Raw genomic sequence first — 22,586 nt, 5'->3', positions numbered from 1 at the left:
CTATCAACAAGGCAGGTCCTACAGACTCTAGTTTTGTTGCACCTGGACTACTGATCAGCCGTGCCACGAAGAGGGACTTAGAAAAATTGCAATTGGCTCAGAACAGGGCAGCATGGCTGGCTCTTGGATGTACACAGAGAGCAAACAACATGAACGTAAATCTCTCCTGGCTCAAAGTAGAGGAGAGATTGACTTTATCACTACTTGTATTTGTGAAAGGTATTGACATGTTGAAAGCACCGAGCTGTCTGAAGTACTGGTGCACAACTTGGACACGCATGCATACCCCCCCAAGACATGCCACCGGAGGTCTCTTCACAGCCCCCAAGTCCAGAACAGATCATGGGAGGCGCACAGTACTACTTAGAGCCATGACTACATGGAACTCTACTCCACGTCAGGTAACTGATGCAAGCAGTAGAATCAGGTTTTAAAAAATAGATAAAAATACATCTTATGTAACAGCAGGGACTGTGAAGTAACACAAACATACGCACTATAGACACAAGTACACATGGATTTTGTGTGTTAGATACACTACCGGTCAAAAGTTTTAGAACACCTACTCATTCAAGGGTTTTTCTTTATTTGTACTATTTTCTACATTGTAGAATAATAGTTAAGACATCAAAACTATGAAATAACACATATGGAATCATGTAGTAAGCAAAAAAGTGTTTTATATTTGAGATTCTTCAAATAGCCACCCTTTGCCTTGATGACAGCTTTGCACTCTAGGCATTCTCTCAACCAGCTTCACCTGGAATGCATTTCAGTTAACAGGTATGCCGTATTAAAAGTTAAAATACGACACCAATGGGCCAGATCTCTGAATGAATATATTTGATATACTGTATAATATGCCATATCAGCTCACCTGTATTACTGGTAGCGGGCTCCGCAGAGTCCCGTCCATCAGGAAGGGGGTCTACCTCCTCGCTGCCATTAGGAGGGGCCTGACTGTTCGGCTCCTCCCCCAACATGGCCCCTCCCCCTTCTGCAGCCTCCCCGTTTGTGAAGTATTTCTGCATCCAGGAAGGAACGATGCTCTTGACTGTGTCTGTCACTCGACTAATCAGGCCTGACTGCTGCTGGTGAACAGAAAGAGGAAAGAAGGGTGGCGATAATAGCGGAGGGAGAGAGAAATGGGACGGAGGGAGACTTTTAGGACAATAGGTTGATATTTAATGAGAAAATAAAAACCATAATGATGAACATCTGTTTGGTGAACATCTACGATTATGTGTTGAGAGGTATGTGTTACTAGGTATTGATCGAGAGACAGAGCAGTGGGTGCACGTCAAAGTCATTCCTCTCAAGCGAAGCCCTACTTAAAAGCTCTTAGTAGCCATGTTTCCATTAACTTGTCCAGTGATTGTGTCAACATTTACTAAGTTTGCATTGAAAATAAATGCAACAATTATCTGCTACGGTGTGTTTCCATTTAAATGGTCTTCTATAGATAGAAAAAGCTGTATATAATGATGTCACAGCAAAGAATAACATTTTTTTTGTTGCTAAAACCTAGTGTCTATTAAAAATTAAGTGGTTGAAGTGTTCCCATTAACCATTTTGGCAAATCGACATAAATAAATTGGTGACAGCCTGTATGCCCTCCCACCTATCTGTCTCATGTAGCCTGCAAAAGCCAGCATGATAGAATCAAATCAAATTTTATTTGTCACATGCGCCGAATACAACCTGACAGTGAAACGCTTACTCACAAGCCCTTATCCAACAATGCAGTTCAAGAAATAGAGTTAAGAAAATATTTATTGAAACAAAAAAACAGGCTATATACAGGGGGTACCGGTACTGTGCGGGGGTACATGTTAGTCAAAGTAATTTGTACATGTAGGTAGGAGTAAACTGACTATGCATAGATAAAACATTAAGTCGCAGGGTAAAAAACACTGGGTGGGGGGGGCAATGTAAATAGTCAGGGTGGCCATTGGATTAATTGCTCAGCAGTCTTATGGCTTGGGGTTAGGAGCTGTTAAGGAGCCCCCTTTGGACCTAGACTTGGCGCTCCAGTACTGCTTGACTTGCGGTAGGAGAGACAACACTATGACTTGGGTGACTGGAGTCTGACAATATTTTGGGCTTTCCTCTGACACCGCCTAGTATAGATGTCCTGGATGCAGGAAGCTTGGCCCCAGTGACGTACTACGCCGTACGCACTGCCCTCTGTAGCGCCTTACTGTCAGATGCCGAGCAGTTGCCATACCAGGCGGTGATGCAACCGGTCAGGATGCTCTTGATGGTGCAGCTGTCGAACTTTGAGGATCTGGGGACCCATGCCAAATCTTTTCAGTCTCCTGAGGGGGAAAGGTGTTGTCATGCCATCTTCACAACTGTCTTGGTGTGGCCATGCAGTCGTGGGTGAACAGGGAGTACAGGAGGGGACTAAGCACGCACCTCTGAGGGGCTCCCGTGGGATCAGCGTGGCAGATGTATTGTTGCCTACCCTTATCACCTGGGGGCGGCCCGTCAGGAAGTCCAGGATCCAGTTGCAGAGAGAGGTGTTTAGTCCCAGGGTCCTTAGCGACGAGCTTGGGAGAAACTATGGTGTTGAATGCTGAGCTATAGTCAATGAACAGCATTTTCACATAGCTGTTCTTTTGTCCAGGTGGGAAGAACAGTGTGGAGTGCAATAGAGATTGCATCATCTGTTCATCATATGCGAATTGAAGTGGGTCTAGGGTATCTGGGATGATGCTGTTGATGTGAGCCATGACCAGCCTTACAAAGCACATCATGGCTACCGAATGTAAGAATTGACTAATACTTGAAATATTCTAATAATTCTCATCTGCCAATGTATAGCCACAGCCCATGGTGAAACTTACTGTAGAGCTGAAATAATTGGGTGGTGAAACTTGCGCACAGCCAACCAGAAAAGCAAGGCGAAGCAAGTCAGGCATTCTTGAAAGATTAAGCAAGCAGTAGGCATTTAGAATTAAATGTAGAGACTGGAGCTTTGATAACATTGTGCCCAGTATACCTTCTCAATTATTCGACAATCATTTGTCGCAAGTAAGTTTGACAAAAGAAAAACCCACCCCGTCGAACAGATAAAAATGTTGTTGATCTTCAGAACATTTCTCCTGTAGCTGCCGTTTCCATTACACATGTCGCAAATTTATTTATATTTTTCTGCGACATTGCTTTGTCAAATAAACCTGGGTCAATGGAAACTTGACTAATGAACAGTGGGCCAGACAGGAGTCTGATGCAGCACAGACCTGGTACTGGAGTTAATAATGCAGTAACAGTACACCCATCTTCTACAGTAGATCTAAGCCTATCAACGAGTTTCGAGGGACATGCTTCCTGTCTTTAAACCAATATCACAATACAAGATAGTCCCTAAGTGCTACCCAGCTCCATTAACTACACTAAAATGTATTTTTAGAATGGTTCTGCAGAAACCTCAAGCCTGGGCAAATTTTTGTTGCAGCAGTATAGAGCAAAACAGAGGACAAGATGATGTTGCTAGCACCACTTCACATGTACATCGGCTAGTCTACTCTTTTGGTAGCTTTCTACTCCTGATAACGACCATATCCTCCACTCCACTTCTGCTTTAACTGTAAAAAGCACCAGTCGCGCAGCGCATCTGCTATTCAACCTGTCCACACTAAATCCACAGTGTTTAACCAAGCACGGACCAGTGTAAACAATCACTCTAGATAAGTCTAACCTATGTACCAGGCCCAGCCTCTCAGAGGGCCAGTTCGAGCTCGCAGGCCTTTGAACGCAGCTCTTGTGATTCTACGGATTTAAGGACGCTGCATTTCCCCTGTGAATAGGGCCATGAGACCACAGGACCGTGCCAGAATGCTGCTCTTATTGTTCTCCCAGGAAGCACTTCTGTGTGGGGTTGAAACAGTGAGATGAGGGTGAATAGGGTCTGGCGGTGTACAATTGACAGATGACGTTCAAGTGAACCAAAGAGCTGCTAGCCTATACAACAAACTGGACAATGTGTCTGACTGACTGTAGGCATTCCAAATACAAAAAAAGGCCAAGTTCTGTGTGCATTTCAAACCACCGCACAGTAATACAGAGCAGCAGTTGAACTTGCATCTGTCCAGTTACATGTGCCAGCACAACCATAACTCATAATTAAGGACCACTACTAAAGCTGCCAGATTCCAAACCCTCTGTCAACACTAGCTCACAGCGCCACACAAACGAAATGTTTATGATTTCCTATATGACTGGAAGAGCCTACAACACCACAATATGCCCCTGAGCTAGGGGTGGTTAGCTCCATGACTCACTTCCTGACTAGAGAACACTTAAACAAGACTACTAGGCCTTCCTATATCAGTACCAAAGGTGGGGGGGGGGGGGGGGGGGGGGGGTAATCTACAAGGGAGGTCATGCACTGTCAAGGGAAGCCCAATCTATCTGTAAAGTTAAGAGAAGCTACATGGTTGGTCCACCACAGTTCAATATGGCAGACAAAGTGAGAGTGGGTTTACTGGAAATTCCCCCGCAACCCAAATTATTTATTAGTGATTTCGCGCTTGTGTTTTCCCCTCCAGTAACCTGAAAAAAGCTGCTGTGATGACACCATTCCAAACGTTTACAATTAAAAGTGAATAGGTCTACTGCTTCCCTCAAGCATTTCCCAGTTGATAGGAGAGAATTTATGCTTGTGGGGTCCAATGACACAAATGGAATAATCAGCTGACATGTAGGCCCAAACAAGCACAAACAAAACCTCAACTGGAAGTTTGAGTTCACTGGTCTAGAGTGAACTCCAAGTCAAATATTCCACTAGTTTGCTTTGGCCTATACATGCTCTTTATTATTACTGCTGGCAGACTCTCTGCTTTCACTTTCCAATGACCAATCTAGCAGGGATGCACAATATATCGGTGAACATATTGGAATCGGACGATATTTGCTAAAAATGTCAACATCGGTATCGGCCCGATGTCAAAGCTGACATGCATACCTATATAACATGGTACATGACGTAATGACGCCGCGCAAAATTTTGCGCTACACGTGGCACACAGCATTCCTAACCTAACCCAGAATGTCTGCTGTGTGGATCGAGCAGTCAACAAGTCGAGCAGTCATTTGAAAGAGTAAGAAAATTTCAGCGAGACAACTCAAAGGCAAAATTCATTAACGCCAAGATAATGTAATTCATTGCCCTTGACAATCAACCGTTCTCTGTCATGTGTGATGTTCGCTTTCGCCGACTGGTTGAGCACCGGTACACGTTGCCCTACCAGAGTTACACAGTAATAGCATCACTACTATTAGCTTCACGACATACTATGGAACATCGTTCGGGTCTTTGCGTTTCAAAAAAGATACACACCAAATAACACAGCTCTATCATAGAATGTTGTGTGTTCTGAATTTGCACGTGCAAGCCAAGCACCACCACTACTATCAGGAGCACTGTCAAAGCTGTACAAAAGTCTGCAAAAAAGCAAACACCAACCATGAACGATGTGTTTACAATACCGCGCTGGTAATAAAGCATTTTTTGTTCGACCACAACTTCTGGAGTACCTAGCTAGCACCAATACAACCAGCTTGAAAACAAATGACCAATAGAAACTAGTCATTTTCATTAGCAATGATTATGGAATCCTTGTGACTAAGTATTAGCTAGGTAGCCACTTGTTGTTCGCCTATTGAAATTCATTTAAAAAAAGAAATAGCTAGCCAGCCACTTAACCTTGTTGCCAAAAGCTAACGTTATAAGCAGCCAATTAGCTTAATCTGGCTAGTAAGGCTCGACCGGACCGGGTTGAGAAGCTAGCCACAAAAGTGAAATTTGCAGTTTGCCTTCAAAATAAAGGTATGTCATTGACAGTCATGCAGACGGTTACTACAATTGGTGGAATAATGCAATATTTAGACTAGATAATGTAAAAAAAAAAAAGTTGGAATGTGAAGTAATGAAATGGGGTATCAGTCTACTCGGTGCCACCCACAGAACACAACTGTGAAGTTTACGCAAATATTAGCGTTGTAGCTCTTATCGCGGGACAGCGACAGTGTGAAATCACCTCACCAGTCAGCCTATTGCGTGTATTGACATTCATATTGCACTATACAGCTTTACCTAAGGATTGGGGATCAATGAAATGGGGTATCAGTCTACTCAATACCCAAGACATTTTCCCCATGTCCTCAGAGTTATCAGACCCCAAAACATCCACGCAGTATTGTTTATCCTCGGGAATAGTGTTCAATACACATAGGTTGACAAAAAATGTGGCTCAATTCACAGTTGTTTCAGAGACCCGCAATAAGAGCTACGACGCTAATGTTCTCTGGGTGTCACTGAGTAGACTGATACCTATGGATTGTGGATCAATGACATCGGGTAAGGCTGCACAGTGAAATAAGTATGCCCCCAATGCAATTCTAAAGTATAATACATCAGTGAGATTAACAGATTTGTCAAATTAACAAATCATTGTCTTTTGTTGATTTTATAGAACATTACAACCTCATTTAGCATGATCTATTCAATTATGGCATAATTCTACTATTTGTATTCATTGGCATCACTGTCAATGACATACTTTTATTTTGAAGGCTAACCACGAAGTCCACTATTGTGGCTAATCCTTATTATGGCTAGCTTCACAGATGGGTCCGACCACCATTAATCAAATAACCGTCTTATAAATTAGGGTTATTTTAGATGACACCTATCTATATAGTTAGCTAACTACAGCTACAGATGTTGTTTTGCTATGTTTTAGGGGAAGAACATTGTTTGCATCCATGAGCTAGCTAGCTTTTATTTATGACCATCACTGCAGGTGCTCGAGACAACTTTACCAGCATTATGGCATAAATATTGATGAATCGTTGTGACATGAAATACGAGTGATAGCGCAATCAATGTGTAATAACTACGTAGAAAATGTATGAACACGTTAAATTATTATGTGACGTGCAGTCATATTCAGGTCAAATAACACTAGCGCGTTGACAAATTCTTATTTCCAATGACGGCCTACCCCGGCCAAACCCGGACAACGCGGGGCCAATTGTGCACCACCCTATGGGACTCCCAATCACAGCCGGATGTGATACAGCCTGTATTCGAACCAGGGACTGTAGCAACCTCTTGCACTGAGATGCAGTGTCTTAGACCGCTGCATCCATGTGTTACCTATTTAACTGTACTAGAATGCTTAAAAGGAGGCTACAAATGTAAATATCTGTATCGTTTTTTTGGCAAGGAAAATATCAGATATCATATCGGTCAAAAATGTCATATCAATGCATCACTACAATGTAGCAGTCCCCGTCTTTGCACAGGGACAATTAATTTATAGGAAACTCCTAAATGGTGCATTGTCCCTGTCATCTGAAAATATATATAGACATTTACTGACATGTATTGAAGACAATGAAACCCTCCTGTGGGATTTCATGTCAAGGTATTTAATGGTCCTGAAAATCTGGATAATGATATGACTTAGAATGACCCTGTTCTAAACAACATGGACAACCATGACCAGTCATTCTAAAATCCCATCCAACAGACTGGTTGCAAGTCAAATAAGTGGGACCTGTATTTAATTTAGCTGCAAAAATCACAAAATCAGATGAGCAGTCCAATAAATCCCAGTAACGTTAATTTTTGCAGTTCACTGCCGTTATCTAGCTAGATAAATAAGAAATTAGCTAGGTAGTTATATAAATATCAAGAACAGCGCAGTACAAGTTAGCTACTACTCACAGATATTCGAATTTCTAACTGTAGCTACACAACAACAACAAAAATCGCCTACAACTAGCAAGCAGGACGACTAACGTAGAGGGCTCGAGTGACCCTGCTCAGTGCATATGTATCCCGCCTTTCTTGTGGTGTGTTCTCACTAGGCTACGACTGGTTACGTTTCCACAACGCCTCACATTTATGCCCCTTTCGAAATGAACAAAACCAGTTCATAATATTGCCTTGATTTCAAGAAATATAGTAACAGACTGAATAGCTACCATCACGGACTAATGTTGACAGTTAACGTTAGTTTACTGATTGTATTTGTGTTGCCTTTGCTTTGTAACGTTAGATTGTTACCATGTCGTAACGTTAACTAGCCTCTAACGTTACTTGCTTAGCTAGTGGTCAACCATGTGGGTTGACTTAAAACAAAACTTTAATTATTAATTACCGAACTCGTTAACTATCACAGTGCGCACTACATATTAACGATAGCTAGCAACTAGTATCTAGCTAAACGGCTAAGAAACGGAAATATACCCCACTGTCGACTGTATTTAAAAACATAGAAAGTATATAGTTAAATACTTTCATGATTAAAGTTAGATAATGTAAGCCACAAAGAACTGATATGATATGCCATAGCGAACGTTACATGACAATGACGTTGGCAGCGAGACAATGAAAAGCTAACAAAAGATACCTAGCTTGTACATTTCGCTAGCTGTTAGCATCATAACATAGATAACTACTTGCTAGTGCATAGCTACGCAGCAGGTACGCAAACTTGACAAGAAGCCAGTGTTACGTCTAAGCTAATAAAGTTCAATATTTCTACACGACAGCGTGTTAAATAAGCATGACTGCCGTTAGTCTTACAGTAACTGTCTTAAAAAGATACACACCTGTTAACAGATATTGGCTGGTAATATTAGCTTGTTCCCCGAACCAGCAAAATGTATATCACTTTGCTAAATTAGCTAGTTAGCTAGCTTGACACAGCGTGGAGGCCATGAGCGCTAAGACTAGGCCGCACAAAATGTCTCAAAGAAAACAATAACACAAGAGCGAAAAGACAACTGTTAACAAACTACATGCTATCCTTCAATGTGGAACATCCATACAGATATGGTAATTTCATTTACCTGTTTGCTTTTGGCGTAAGGTTTAGAAGCGATATGATATCTTCTGCTTCTAATTTTCCCTCCACCCGTGGCCGCCATGGCTAGATCGAATCTCAACTAGCCGCCAGATAGTTGTCCTGTCATATCCTAGAGTTTAGCGCGCTCAGTCCTCCAACATACCACCATGCAAGGAAGCTTCACGTAAATGAGAACTATGGGAAATGTAGTTTAGGCATTAATCACGCTGGTGCGCCTATGCCAATAATGTCAATTTTCATGGCCTTTGGTTTGACAAGGGTATTAATTTTGTATGTGATTTGTTAGACAACACAGGGGAGTTTCTGCCGTTTGATGACTTTATTGGTCAATTTCAGGTTAATATTACTCAGAGAGAATATATTAAGGTTTGCAAAGCAATTCCACTTCATTTACTTGGACTTATTCAGAACACTTTGTTATATTGTCAGGTTGTTCCCACTTTTCCAAGTTTACAAATGAATGACTTGAACCTTTTGGAAAAACAAAAATCAACAATAAGTGGATACAATTGTCAGTTAAGTAATTTTTGGTGATTATAATTCAATATATTGCTATGGAAGTGGCCAACCCATGCTATGGTCAAAAGCAACTACCTTTTACCTTAATTGTCCAGTTATCCCAAAAGTTAAAGAAACTTATTTTAAAATCTTTTCTTCCATCTAGCCTGTTAAGGACTTATTGTACAAAAGGTTCAAATTTGACAAAGTGCCTTGTGTTTTTTGTTCCTCTGATTCTGAATCTATAGAGCATTTAGTTTTTTCATGCCACCATTCCAGTAAACTGTGGTTGTGTATAAAATCTCAAATTACCTATGTTTACCTTTGATGATGTTAAATGGCATTATGCTTATCCTTGTAATGCCAATCATAACTATTTTATTAACATTATTATTGTCTTGGCCAAATAATTATATTCACAAATGTAAACAGGGGTAGGAAAATTCCTTATTTAGTAGTTTTTTTTCTTCATTGAACTGTTACAATTTTATAAAGTTGGAAAAATTAGAGGTCATGTCTCTGAATGTCTGTTAATGTATCATTGCCTTGTCACATCTAAATTATGTCCACGCCTGGTGTTTTATTTTATTTATTCATTGTATTCACAGGAATGTCCCTGTATTGATGTGTAATATTATTTTTTTACATAAATATCAAACATGTGACCTACATTTCCCAGTGAAAAATAAATAAATACCAGTTGCGTAAAGTACTTCAGTAAAAATACTTTAAAGTACTACTTAAGTCGTTTTTTGGGGGAATCTGTACTTTACTATTTATATTTTTGACAATTTTTACTTCACTGCATTCTTAAAGAAAATGTACTTTTCATTCCATACATTTTCCCTGACACTTTAAAGTATTTGTTACATTTTGAATGCCAAGCAGGACAGGAAAATTGTTCAAGAGAGCATTGAGTGTGCCCCTGCTAATCTGTTAATGTAAAAAAAAAAAAAAAAAAAAAAAATAGTTTAGTCCGGTTTGCTTAATATACAGAATTACTTTTGATACTTAATTATATTTAAAACCAAGTAGTATTTTACTGAGTGACTTTCACTTGAGTCATTTTCTATTAAGGTATCTTTACTTTTACTAAAGTATGACAATTTGGTACTTTTTCCACCATTGATGAATACAAACAGTTGCACTAGAATCAAACCTTCAAAACATGTGTATGCATGCATTCTTTTGTCATAGTGTAATTTGACTGACACAACAATTTAATTCAATTTTTTTTGGTAAGAATGATTCTCTGCTGCCACCTACTGGTAGAAATTGTTTGTACACAAAAGACCACAAAACAAAAACAATTCTTGTCCTGTTTTAAATATTTATTAGAAAGATATATTCATATAAATTATCTTGCAACAGTATGCAGTTCACATAATTCATACAAAACAAATGCACTCTTAATGCTTGTATAAAAACAATGGTTAATCATATTACCTTTCACACACTCACGTAAACAAAGTGGGTCATCATGACATAATCAACATTTTAAACATTTAAGGCCTGGAATTATCTTAAAAACAGATCTGTCCAAACAGGATTGAGACCAACTCCATTTCAATACTAGTCAGTTGTAAAAATGAACTGAAATGATCTTTTAAATTCTCATAGAAAAATGTGAACTCTGACTTTCAATATATAGCTTGAACTGATTGAGTTAAAATAATTATCAATAATAAACTCTGAATACGGAAAAGGGAAACCAGGCATCTAAAACATTCAGGCTTTAGCTTCACGTAAGTTAAATAAAATCCATCCTGTAATATTTATGGTCATCATTTGAACAAAAGAGTGGGAAGAGTAAAAATGCATTCGGTACACCTTGGTGTTCAGTAAATTCTTTGAAGATTGTAAACTCAACAGTTGGTGCCTCCTCATCAAGTGGTAAATGCAACTTTTGTTGATTGGTTGTTGATCTCACAAACACAGTGAAGTGGGGGGGTTGCTCTGGGTAAGAGCATCTGCTAAATTACTGATGTAAATGTAGTAAAGCTCTCTGCTCAGCCTTTTCCATTCAGTTTATGCTTCATTTATCTCGTCATTGTTCTTCAACCACTTTTCAACCAATGTAATATCCCCACCTCTTGAACCTCCTTACCCAAATTCTCTTCCTTCAATCTCCCCACAGAGTTGTTGGGTGCATTAGGGATGTACCGTAGTCCCTTCTTTGGCTCTCATTGCTTTTAATCTTCGTGTCCATTGACAGCTTTGGTTCTCGCAGAGCCTCTCCCTTGTTTAGATGGGCTGGCTGAGTTATTCCGAGAGTCTCTCTCACCTACAAGAGGATACATATAGGAAATATGCTCCTTGACAAACATATACAATTGATGTCGGAAGTTTACATACACCTTAGCCAAATACATTTAAACTCAGTTGTTCACAATTCCTGACATTTAATCCTAGTAAAAATTACCTGTCTTAGGTCAGTTAGGATCACCACTTTATTTTAAGAATGTGAAATGTCAGAATAATAGTAGAGAATGATTTATTTCAGCTAATATTTCTTTCATCACATTCCCAGTGGGTCAGAAGTTTACATACTCAATTAGTATTTGGTAGCATTGCCAATAAATTGTTTAACTTGCGTCAAACGTTTTGGGTAGCCTTCCACAAGCTTCCCACAATAAGTTGTGTGAATTTTGACCCATTCCTCCTGACAGAGCTGGTGTAACTGAGTCAGGTTTGTAGGCCTCCTTGCTCGCACACACTTTTTCAGTTCTGCCCACAAATGTTCTAAAGGATTGAGGTCAGGGCTTTGTGATGGCCACTCCAATACCTTGGCTTAAGGACAACAAAGTAAGTTTGCCACAACTAGTATGCGTGGGGTCATTGTCCATTTGGAAGACCCATTTGCAACCAAGCTTTAACTTCCTGACTGATGTCTTGAGATGCAACTTCAGTATATCCACATAATTTTCCATCCTCATGATGCCAGCTATTTTGTGAAGTGCACCAGTCCCTCCTGCAGCAAAGCACCCCCACAACATGATGCTGCCACCCCTGTGCTTCACAGTTGGGATGGTGTTCTGCAACTTGCACGCTTCCCCCTTTTTCCTCCAAACATAACGATGGTCATTATGGACAAACTGTTCTATTTTTGTTTCATCAGACCAGAGGACATTACTCCAAAAAGTATGATATTTGTCCCCATGTGCAGTTGCAAACCGTAGTCTGGCTTTTTTTATGGTGGTTTTGGAGGCGTGGCTTCTTCCTTGCTGAGCGGCCTTTCAGGTTGTCGATATAGGACTCGTTTTACTGTGGATATAGATACTTTTGTACCCGTTTCCTCCAGCATCTTCACAAGGTCCTTTGCTGTTGTTCTGGGATTGATTTGCACTTTTCGCACCAAAGTACGTTCATCTCTAGGAGACAGAACGCGTCTCCTTCCTGAGCGGTATGACGGCTGCATGGTCCCATGGTGTTTATACTTGCGTACCATTGTTTGTACAGATGAACGTGGTACCTTCAGGCGTTTGGAAATTGCTCCCAAGGATGAACCAGACTTACGAAGGTCTACAATTTTTTTTCTGAGGTGTTGGCTGATTTCTTTTGATTTTCACATGATGTCAAGCAAAGAGGCACTGAGTTTGAAGGTAGGCCTTGAAATACATCCACAGGTACACCAATTGACTCAAACGATGTCAATTAGCCTATCAGAAGCTTCTAACGCCATGACATCATTTTCTGGAATTTCCCAAGCTGTTTAAAGGCACAGTCAACTTAGTGTATGTTAACTTCTGACCCACTGGAATTGTGATACAGTGAATTATAAGTGAAATAATCTGTCTGTAAACAATTGTTGGAAATATTACTTGTGTCATGCACAAAGTAGATGTCCTAACCGACTTGCCAAAACTATAGTTTGTTAACAAGAAATTTGTGGAGTGGTTGAAAAACGAGTTTTAATGACTCCAACCTAAGTATATGTAAACTTCCGTATATTTTCTATATAAAAAGACCTCATTCAACTTAAGTCGAACGCTTACCTGTAATGTCATCAGGGCTGTAACCATATAACTCTTTTAGGTTGCCATCATCACTCTCAGAGACGCTCTAGAAAAAGATGGTTCTTGATAGTCAGTTAGAGGCAAAAATAACAATTAGAAAGACAAAACTACACTAGACAAAGGCCGACATTGCCTTTCTGTACAATAGACTGGAAACTGGCTGCAGACTTACCTTTAACTCAGGCTCATACTTCTGCTCATACCGCACCATCCCATACAGACAGAGAAGTGTGATTAAAGCCTACAGAGAGAGAGAGAGATATGTAGAGAGCACTGACAACACAATGGGAGCACTTACAGTACCACCCACATAGCAGTCACATGTCAGAGCATACCAATGGTATTACAGTCTAAATAACATGTCATTGTTATGGACACTTGAGGTATGGTAATTGAAGCAGGGAGAAATGTTTGAGGTTAACACATGCGCACACATGCACACACACACACACAGCGCGAGAGCGAGATAGAGAGACACACACACAGCCCTTACCACACACAGAAGCCACTGGAACACAGACCGAGCTTGTGTTTTGGAGAACACGTCCTGTCCAAACTTGACGCACGCCAGGGCCTCCAGGAAGGCTATGGCCCTGTGGGTTAGATAGAGACCATTAACAGACACTGACCACCAACAAACATTCACCTCTAACAATAATTACATTTTACAACAGGTATTATCTATTAGAAAATATCTATATGTTTTTTATTAAACAATGGCCCCATCTTTTTGTTAATCACACTATGTTAAGACACACAAAAAAATAAAATCACAGAATACAATACATTACAATACATTTCCTCCTTAATTTTAGTCACCAGACTGCAGAGGGTACTTAGACTTTCGCTGAGCTTATAATATTGAAGGGGTGAAGCCAGGGGCATATAAGGGCCTCATTGTTTTGTATTTTATAGTGAGAGAGCAAGAGAAAGTAAGTCTGGTCCCCATGGTTACCAAAGCCTAGTCGGGGCAATCACCAGCTTGGGACAGCGATGAGGTCAGCATCAATATTTTGAACAAAATTGGACGTGACCCAATTTGCCATCCACAGCATTTCTGAGACGTTTGTCAATGACGTGGTCCCAAGATTAGAGTGGAGTTCAGCAACAGCAGGAAATGGACACTAGAGGATACAGGAAAGACTCACCCAAACATCCAGCATTGTGTTCCCACTCGTTTGCACTGTGTGTCTGTCAGATATGCATAATACTGTCTGAGAGAACAGGAAGACAAACATTCAATACAGTTTATCTACAGCCATCACTACAACGACTGTCATCAAGATAAACAGAAGGGTTTACAGAAATCATTTAAAACTTCTTCCAACTCAATTCCATCTATACAAAAAGAGACTGCACGTGTCTAACTGTCATAATTCCCTTCTGCCTCTAGAATGTAGAGTACACGTGTGGAGTGGCATGGTGGAAAGGGTCCCTACCGTACAGTAGGGGCTGTGATGATTCCAAGAAGGAGAATCCGGCACCAGCTGAGAGCGTGAGACGCCTGGAACACGAAGATGTGCTTCAGGAAGAACGTGTTCAACTCAGTCAGCTGTTTAGAGGAAAGGAAGTAAAGACAGACAGGAAGTAAAGTCGTAGTACAGCAACATGTATATTAAAACATCACTGTACACACAGCTTAGATATCATACAATCTACCCCATAACCTTCAGGTATGTAGTAGGATCATAGAAAACATACCAACTGCTCAACTACAAAAAAAAAAACACAAATTTTTGTAAATAGTTTAACTCCATTTGTTTCCCAAAAGAGTTCAATCACAAATTACTTTCAAGTCAATATACACAGAGTAACTACATAAAACTGGATTCTGACTTCTAACCCTGGCACTAAATACTATGTATCATTTCCAGGTCAGAGGGTAGAGCTCACCTGCCAGAGAATCATAAAGACGTAGATCCCTGCCACCCTCTGGAAGGAGGACTTGGGGTCTAACCACCGTACGTAGGTCCAGCTTGCTGGGGTGAACTGGAGCACAACCCGCTTCAGCTTCCCTGTGGTCGTGTGGATGTCTCTGAAGACACAGCATAGATACAGATATACAGAGAGGCATACACTTACACACTGGGAAATAACACCGATGGGTGTTGACAGACAGTTAGGCACACAAGGTTAAACACAGAGATACTGTACAGGCATTAAGAGACATACATTGATGAGAAAGCACACATGCACTAAATCAGAGCAGGCAGCAATTCCATAGAATAAATGTATTTTAATTGGGAATGGTGAACTGTATTGTGTCATCTGGGCTCCCGAGTGGCGCAGTGGTCTAAGGCAAGAGGCATCGCTACAGTCCCTGGTTCGAATCCAGGCTATATCACATCCGACCGTGATTGGGAGTCCCACAGGGCGGCGCACAATTGGCCCAGCGTCTTCCGGGTTTGACCGGGGTAGGCCGTCATTGTAAATAAGAATTTGTTCTTAATGTTCTTAACTGACTTGCCTAGTTAAATTAAAATCTGTCATGACACTACAGGAGAAGGGAGGAAACCAATAGGAGGAGAACTTACTTGATGCTGGCCCATTGGTAGGTCCGCATCTCCAGGAAGCGACACACAGTCATGCCCAACCAGATGCCCCCTCCATTACACAGGAGGATGTCCAGGATCAACTGGTCCCACCAGCACTCAGCAAAGTTAGGCAGCAGGTGCATGAAGAACAGCTGAGGGAGGGAGAGACAGATAGAGACAAAGGTGAATGGGGAGTTACAAACTGACTCAAAATGTGCCAATGCAATAGAATATTTCAAAATCAATCAGAGCCCAAATACTGTTTGAAACCAAAATGGGATCTGTTGATGGAAATCGAGCAGCACTTCACAAAGACACGTGTCCCAAACATCACCCTATTCCCTTTATAGTGCACTGCTTTTGACCAAGGCCGTTGCTCTGCTCAAAATAAGTGCACTGTACAGGGAATAGGGTGTCATTTGGGAAGCAGACACAGACTTCCTTGCGCCTTTTATTTACCTCAGTGAGCTCCCAGGTGATGCTGATGGTCCAGCAGAGGGCGTAGCTGCGGATGAGCATTGCCTTCATGGCCCAGCCCCCGAAATGCCCAAACGCAAAGATGTCAAAGTGGCTCAGGATCCGCTCCCAGGTGATCACGTGACAGTTCACTGCATATTCCTGCAGGGGGAGAAAGGCCAGGTAACACACGGACACGGAAGAGCCAGGTAAGACACGGACACAGAAGAGCCAGGTAAGACACCGACACAGAAGAGCCAGGTAAGACACGGACACAGAAGAGGCAGATGAGACACGTAACAAGACAGTGGTGGCTCAGCAGTATGGTGAGTCATGATGATGCTAGCCTTGGATGCCCAGGCTTTGCTCACGTATAGTTGAGTCAAATAGATTTGTAAGGAAGGCCTTTGCGAGACTATGATAGTGCAAATTCATGCTGAATGACGCTGGAGGGAATAGCAGGCGTTTTACGGGCTCCTGACCAATTGCGCTATTTTGTGTATTTTTTTGCATAGATCGTTACTTTTTTTGCACTTAATGTTTCTGCCATTGTTTCCTATGACCGAAAAGAGCTTCTGGACATCAGAACAGCCATTACTAACCTTGATTTGGGCGAGGACTTCTACTTCAATGAGTCGGAGGCGAAAGAGATATTGATTATTGCGGACCAGGACCAAATACCGACACTCGAAGAAGGAGAAGACGGCGCCATAGAGGCCGGCCTGCGGGATACCTGACGAGACTACGCCGGAGCGCGGATAAATCACCTCTACCCTCCGTTTTATTGGTGAACGTGCAATCACTGAAGAATAAACTCAGTATGAGACTATCCTATCAACGTGATCTGAAGAACTGTAATATCCTATGTTTCTCAGAGTCGTGGCTGAAAAAGGAAATTGTATATATAAATAAATGTTTTTCTATACATCGGTAGGACAGAACGATGGCGTCGAGGAAGCTCAGAGGAGGGGGTGTGTCTCTTTGTAAACAACAGCTGGAGCGCAATCTCTAATATTAAGGAAGTCTAGAGGTTTTGCTCACCTGAGTTAGAATACCTCATGATAAGCTATAGACCACACTATTTACCAAGAGTGTTTCCAACTATATTTTTCGTAGCTGTCTATTTACCACCACAAACTGATGCTGGCACTAAAACCGCACTCAACGAGCCGTATATGTCCATAAGCAAACAAGAGAATGCTCACCCATAGGCGGCGCTCCTAGTGGCCGGTGGCTTTAATGCAGGAAAACTGAAATCCATTTTACCTCATTTCTATCAGCATGTCACCAGAGGCAAAAAAAAAAAACTCTAGATCACCTTTACTCCACACTCCACGAAAGTGGTCCGATGAAACGGATACTAATCTACAGGACTGTTTCGCTAGCAGAGAATGGAATATTTTCCAGGATTCATCCGGTAACTTTGAGGAGTTTGCCACATCAGTCACCGGCTTCATTAATAAGTGCATGGATGACGTCGTCCCCACAGTGACCATACGTATATATCTCAGACAGAAGCCAAGGATTACAGGCAACAACCGCACTGCGCTAAAGGCTATGGCTGCTGATTGCAAGGAGCGGGACACTAATTCGGACACTTACAAGAAATCCCGCTATGCCCTCCGACGAACCATCAAACAGGCAAAGCGTAAATAAAGGACCAAGATCAAATCCTACTACACCGGCTCAGACTGTCGTCAGATGTGGCAGGGCTTGCAAACTATCACAGATTACAAAGGGAAACCCAGCCACGAGCTGTCCAGTGACGGAGACCTACCAGATGAGCTAAATTTCTTCTGTGCTTGCTTCGAGGCAAGCAACACTTAACCATGTATGAGAGCACCAGCTGATCCAGACGATTGAGTGGTCACACTCTCCGTAGCCCTTAGTTAAGTATTTAAGTTGACTGAGAACACATTTTCATTTACATCAACAACCTGGGGAATTGTTGCAGGGGAGATGAATGAGCCAATTGGAAGCTGGGGATGATTAGGTAGGCATGATGGCCAGATTGAAAATGTAGCCAGGACACTGGGGTTAACACCCCTACTCTTACAATAAGTGCCTTGGGATCTTTAGTGACCACAGAGAGTCAGGACACCCATTTAACGTCCCATCCGAAAGACAGCCCTCTACACAGGGCAATGACCCCAATCACTGCCCTGGGGAATTGGGACTTGTTTATTTTTAGACCAGAGGAAAGAGTGCCTCCTACTGGCACTCCAACACCACTTCCAGCAGCATCTGGTCTCCCATCCAGGGACTGACCAGGACCAACCCTACTTAGCTTCAGAGGCAAGCCAGTAGTAGGATGGTTGGTATGCTGCTGGTTAACATTCACAGACGGATTACCAGGACGCATACTCAGCGCATGAGCTGACAAGCTGGCAAGTGTCTTCACTGACATTTTCAACCTCTCCATGAACCAGTCTGTATTCCTATGTTTCAAGCAGACCACCATAGTCCTTGTGCTCAAGAATAACAAGGTAACCTGTCTAAAGGACGATCACCCCATAACACTCTCATTTGTAGAAATGAAATTCTTTGAAAGGCTGGTCATGGCTCATATCAACACCATCATCCCAGTATTTTACTTGGTGTCTTTCACTTAAGTCATTTTCTACTAAGGTACCTTTACTTTTACTCAAGTATGACAATTGTGTACTTTTCCCACCACTGGTTAAATAGTTAACCAAATAGCTACCCGGACTATGTGCATTGACCCATTTTGCACTAACTCAACTCATCACATACGCTGCTGCTACAGTTTATTATCTATCCTGTTGCCTTGTCACTTTTTCCCTAACTATATCTACCTCAATTACCTCGTACCCCTGCACATGGTCTCTGTACTGGTACTCCGTGTATGTAGCCAAGTTATCCTTACTCATTGTGAATTTATTCCTCGTTATAATTTTTCTATTATTTCTCCCTGCATTGTTGGGAACGGCCCGTAAGTAACAACTTCACTGATAGTCAAAACCAATTGTTTATGAAGCATTTGATAAATGAAATGTTATTTGAAGTGTAACAGCGATTTCATTTTCTTTATCTCACAGCTTTTGAATGATGAGAAGTTATCAATATTTAACAATACCAGTTTTACTAATAATGTTTTGTGAAACTGTCCCTTATACATGGCAACAGTATCCAGCATGAGCAGAGCAGGCTGATGCCAATCGTTTAACCCAACGCTGACTAATCTTATAGGCTAAGTGGTAGCTCTGTCCTCAACGTCTTATGGTTCACCCTCTTACAGAAAGCTGGTATTACCTGCACAAATTTAATTGGATGCCATAAACACATAGGGTGGAGTAGAGAGTAGAGTGGAGTAGAGAAACCAAACTCAAACTATGATCACTTAATCAGCGACTAGGGCAACTTCACCCTACTCCCAAATATGGTGTCTGGCATGAGGTGGATACTGTAGCATACCGAGATCATAATGACTCACCATGACATCAGTCTCACGGGTAGCGTAGCGTAGGTTGGGGTCCACCCAGTACATGAGCCTCTTCACCTGGGCCCAGTTCAGGAAGATGAGGAAGACCAGGAACAGGAAGTACAGAACACTCAGACCTGACAACAACAGGAAGGAACCAATCAGAGCGGAGTTCCATGGACATGGTTCCATAGAGGTGCTCCACTGACGATGTGACTTGTTGTACTCTGCAGTAGGACTACTCACCAAATACCATGCGCCAAATTACAGGATGTGGTCTTGTGAATGGACCTGAAGTGGATAAATAACGCATTTACACGTATCTACCATTATCAGAGTGGATCGACCAAAACCCTCATATACTGCAGTTCAAAAGTTAACGTAGCATAACCACTAGCAGTAGGTGCCCCATTCACTCGCACAGTCAAAACCAGAAAGACCTGAATGTCTATTATGTGACCATTGATCTACACTAGAACAACATTCCTCCCACCCATCAACATTCAGACACACCCTTTCTACCAGGTGCTGGTCTGGGTTATTGACAAGTACAAGGCAGTGACATTGAGTAACTACCATTGGGGAAGGCCAGGACACTGATGACGAGGAAGAAGGAGACAACCAACACGAAACCCACTCGAAAGTTGTTGTCAACATCTGCATCATCCCTGGAAAAGAGAGCAGGGTTTGATGTCAAAAAGCATTGGCTGAGATTTGCAATTTTTACATTATTTTCAGAGCATAAAGTGAGGTTTACTATGATACAGTAAATGTGACATTCAAATGTGACATTTAATAAAGTTTCTGTTCGATTATTGCATTTCCAGCATTGTATATATTATTACAATAAATAACATTAAAGGCCCAGTGCAATCAAAAACGAGATTTCCCTGTGTTTTATATATATTTCCACACTGAGGTTGGAATGATTCTGTGAAATTCTGAAAATTATGATAATTTTAGTGTGAAAGCTGTTTGAAAAGAGCTGCTGAAATTTCAGCCTGTTTTGGTGGGATGGAGTTTTGGCCTGCCTGGGTGACAACACCAGGCCGTAAATCATGTCATAGACCAATATGAAAGAGAGTTCCAAACCTCTCTGCCAATAACAGCTTGTTTTCAGTTTTCCCCTCCCCACTCAGACCACTCCCAGACAGTCGTAGAAAAATTATTGCTTGAGAAATTGCTACCCACCAATGCTTTTGAACTAAAACACTGCTGCATTGGACCTTAAAAAATGGAATCAGCAGTTGAAACAATAACAATGTGTTTTCCACAGCCCTGTTTCAGTAAAAAGCTGAGAGATGGGGCTGGAGAAATTAAACCACTCTCAAATTCATCAACAGAGCTATGGATGCAAGGATTGACCATCCATGATATCAGAAGTATACTTTTACCCATGTTTTGAGTCTATATAGTGTTTGTTTACATTTACTTTGTTTACAAACATTGGAGTAAAACAAGCTTATCTTTTGGGTTCTGATGGGGTATAACAGTTGAACTAAGCTCATTAAGCATTTATAACTTATATTCTTCAAGAATCAATGGGTACATATCATTAATTTATAAGTCCAAAAATGGATGTAGCAACTGCATATTGCCCCTTTAAATGTCTAATCATCTGTAGTTTAATTATACAATTTAGGTTTACACTTGGGTTAGATAGCTAAGCCATGTTAGTACAACCACTAGGCCTACCGGCAAGTCAAATGAGCTGTCAACGGCTATTGGGTTACCTGGAAAAGACGAAGTACATCAAGCTAGCCACAGTGAACGTCAAAAGCGTGAGAGTGTGAGGCTTGTAGAAAAAGTTAATGCTGATGCCCTCCACTTGTTGCTCGTTAATCATCCGAAAGTGTAACATGTCATTCACATCATCCTTGCTTAATTTATGGGACCCCAAAGCAGGCGCCATGGTTGAGGGATAAGGAGTTTCTTCCACAAAATTCCCTGTGTCAGCAGTTCTCGACAGAACAGGTTGATCTGCCTGTAAATAAATTGATGAGGACTAGGGATGGGCGGAGAGAGGACTGAACAAACCTGAAAACGGCCAATCAACTCAACAAACTATAGGGCTGTAGTAGGAATGCACATTCCAATACCAACACTCCCAATGAATTCCACTGCAATCTTCCTTTAGAAAGAGTTTCTATTTTAATATTTATAACACCAGACATTCACAATGAAAGGACAAGGGAGTTTTCTTTATTGGTCCTTCGTAGATTGTTTTAGGTTGAACTAGCTAATTCCCCTGCTGTATGCGTATTTTGGAACATCCCTTGGAGAGGACGCTTCCATAATACTTCCGTGAGAGCGCACACGTGAGTAGACTGACATTGGCGCTATCTATTGTTGTTTTTACGTCTGCTCAGCGGACATATTCATGTTTTGACCCATTTTCTGTAATTTATTGCATGGTTTCATCCATTTTGTACTTGCAAAAACTACTATTTCTGTCTGCCCGTATGATTGTTCTATGCAAGCTAGCTAGCTAGCGTTAGCTACCTAGCTAGCCATTAGCTCAATGAAACATGCCCCTCAATCATTGTTTTATCTATTGCTTCTCTACACAACAACATTCTCCACCAGTCAAGCTCAAATAATACATATAGTGGCTAAACAACGTGTGACTTGAGTGATATTTTATTCCAGTTAGCTGCATATATTTAATGTACACCCTTCTCATGTCACAATGTACTCTTGTGTTATTTCAACAGATCTCCATCGCTTCAACCTGTATCCAGCAGTGTCAGATGTA

The 22,586-nt window shown here is 41.4% G+C and overlaps 2 protein-coding genes across 3 annotated transcripts in view; both read right to left on the bottom strand.

Moving 5' to 3' along the window:
- Window positions 1-8,973, bottom strand: part of LOC120022148 (nuclear pore complex protein Nup153-like) — a 30,177-nt gene extending 21,204 nt beyond the window's left edge. Inside the window, exons 1-2 of one of the 2 annotated variants that reach the window (XM_038966005.1) lie at window positions 8,869-8,973; window positions 878-1,091 (exon numbers count right to left, since the gene is read on the bottom strand). In XM_038966005.1, coding sequence (XP_038821933.1) covers window positions 878-1,091; window positions 8,869-8,946 — 292 coding nt within the window. In that variant the 5' untranslated portion in view covers window positions 8,947-8,973. The remainder of the gene's footprint in view (window positions 1-877; window positions 1,092-8,868) is intronic. The other variant, XM_038966006.1, reaches the window with a different exon arrangement.
- Window positions 8,974-10,750: 1,777 nt separating this feature from the next.
- Window positions 10,751-21,792, bottom strand: LOC120022600 (phosphatidylserine synthase 1-like). Its single transcript, XM_038966572.1, has 13 exons — window positions 21,565-21,792; window positions 20,408-20,499; window positions 20,078-20,122; window positions 19,844-19,968; window positions 16,393-16,551; window positions 15,934-16,085; window positions 15,293-15,434; window positions 14,839-14,951; window positions 14,548-14,613; window positions 13,893-13,992; window positions 13,572-13,640; window positions 13,379-13,445; window positions 10,751-11,667 (listed from the first exon to the last, which is right to left on the bottom strand). The coding sequence occupies exons 1-13, from the start codon at window positions 21,741-21,743 to the stop codon at window positions 11,576-11,578; spliced, it is 1,401 nt and encodes a 466-aa protein (XP_038822500.1). The 5' UTR covers window positions 21,744-21,792; the 3' UTR covers window positions 10,751-11,575.
- Window positions 21,793-22,586: the final 794 nt, after the last annotated feature.

Source organism: Salvelinus namaycush, chromosome 27 (genome assembly GCF_016432855.1).
Source record: "Salvelinus namaycush isolate Seneca chromosome 27, SaNama_1.0, whole genome shotgun sequence".
NCBI lineage: Eukaryota > Metazoa > Chordata > Actinopteri > Salmoniformes > Salmonidae > Salvelinus > Salvelinus namaycush.
Note: the sequence above shows the minus strand (reverse complement) of the source record. Positions and strands in the feature narration are given on the sequence as shown.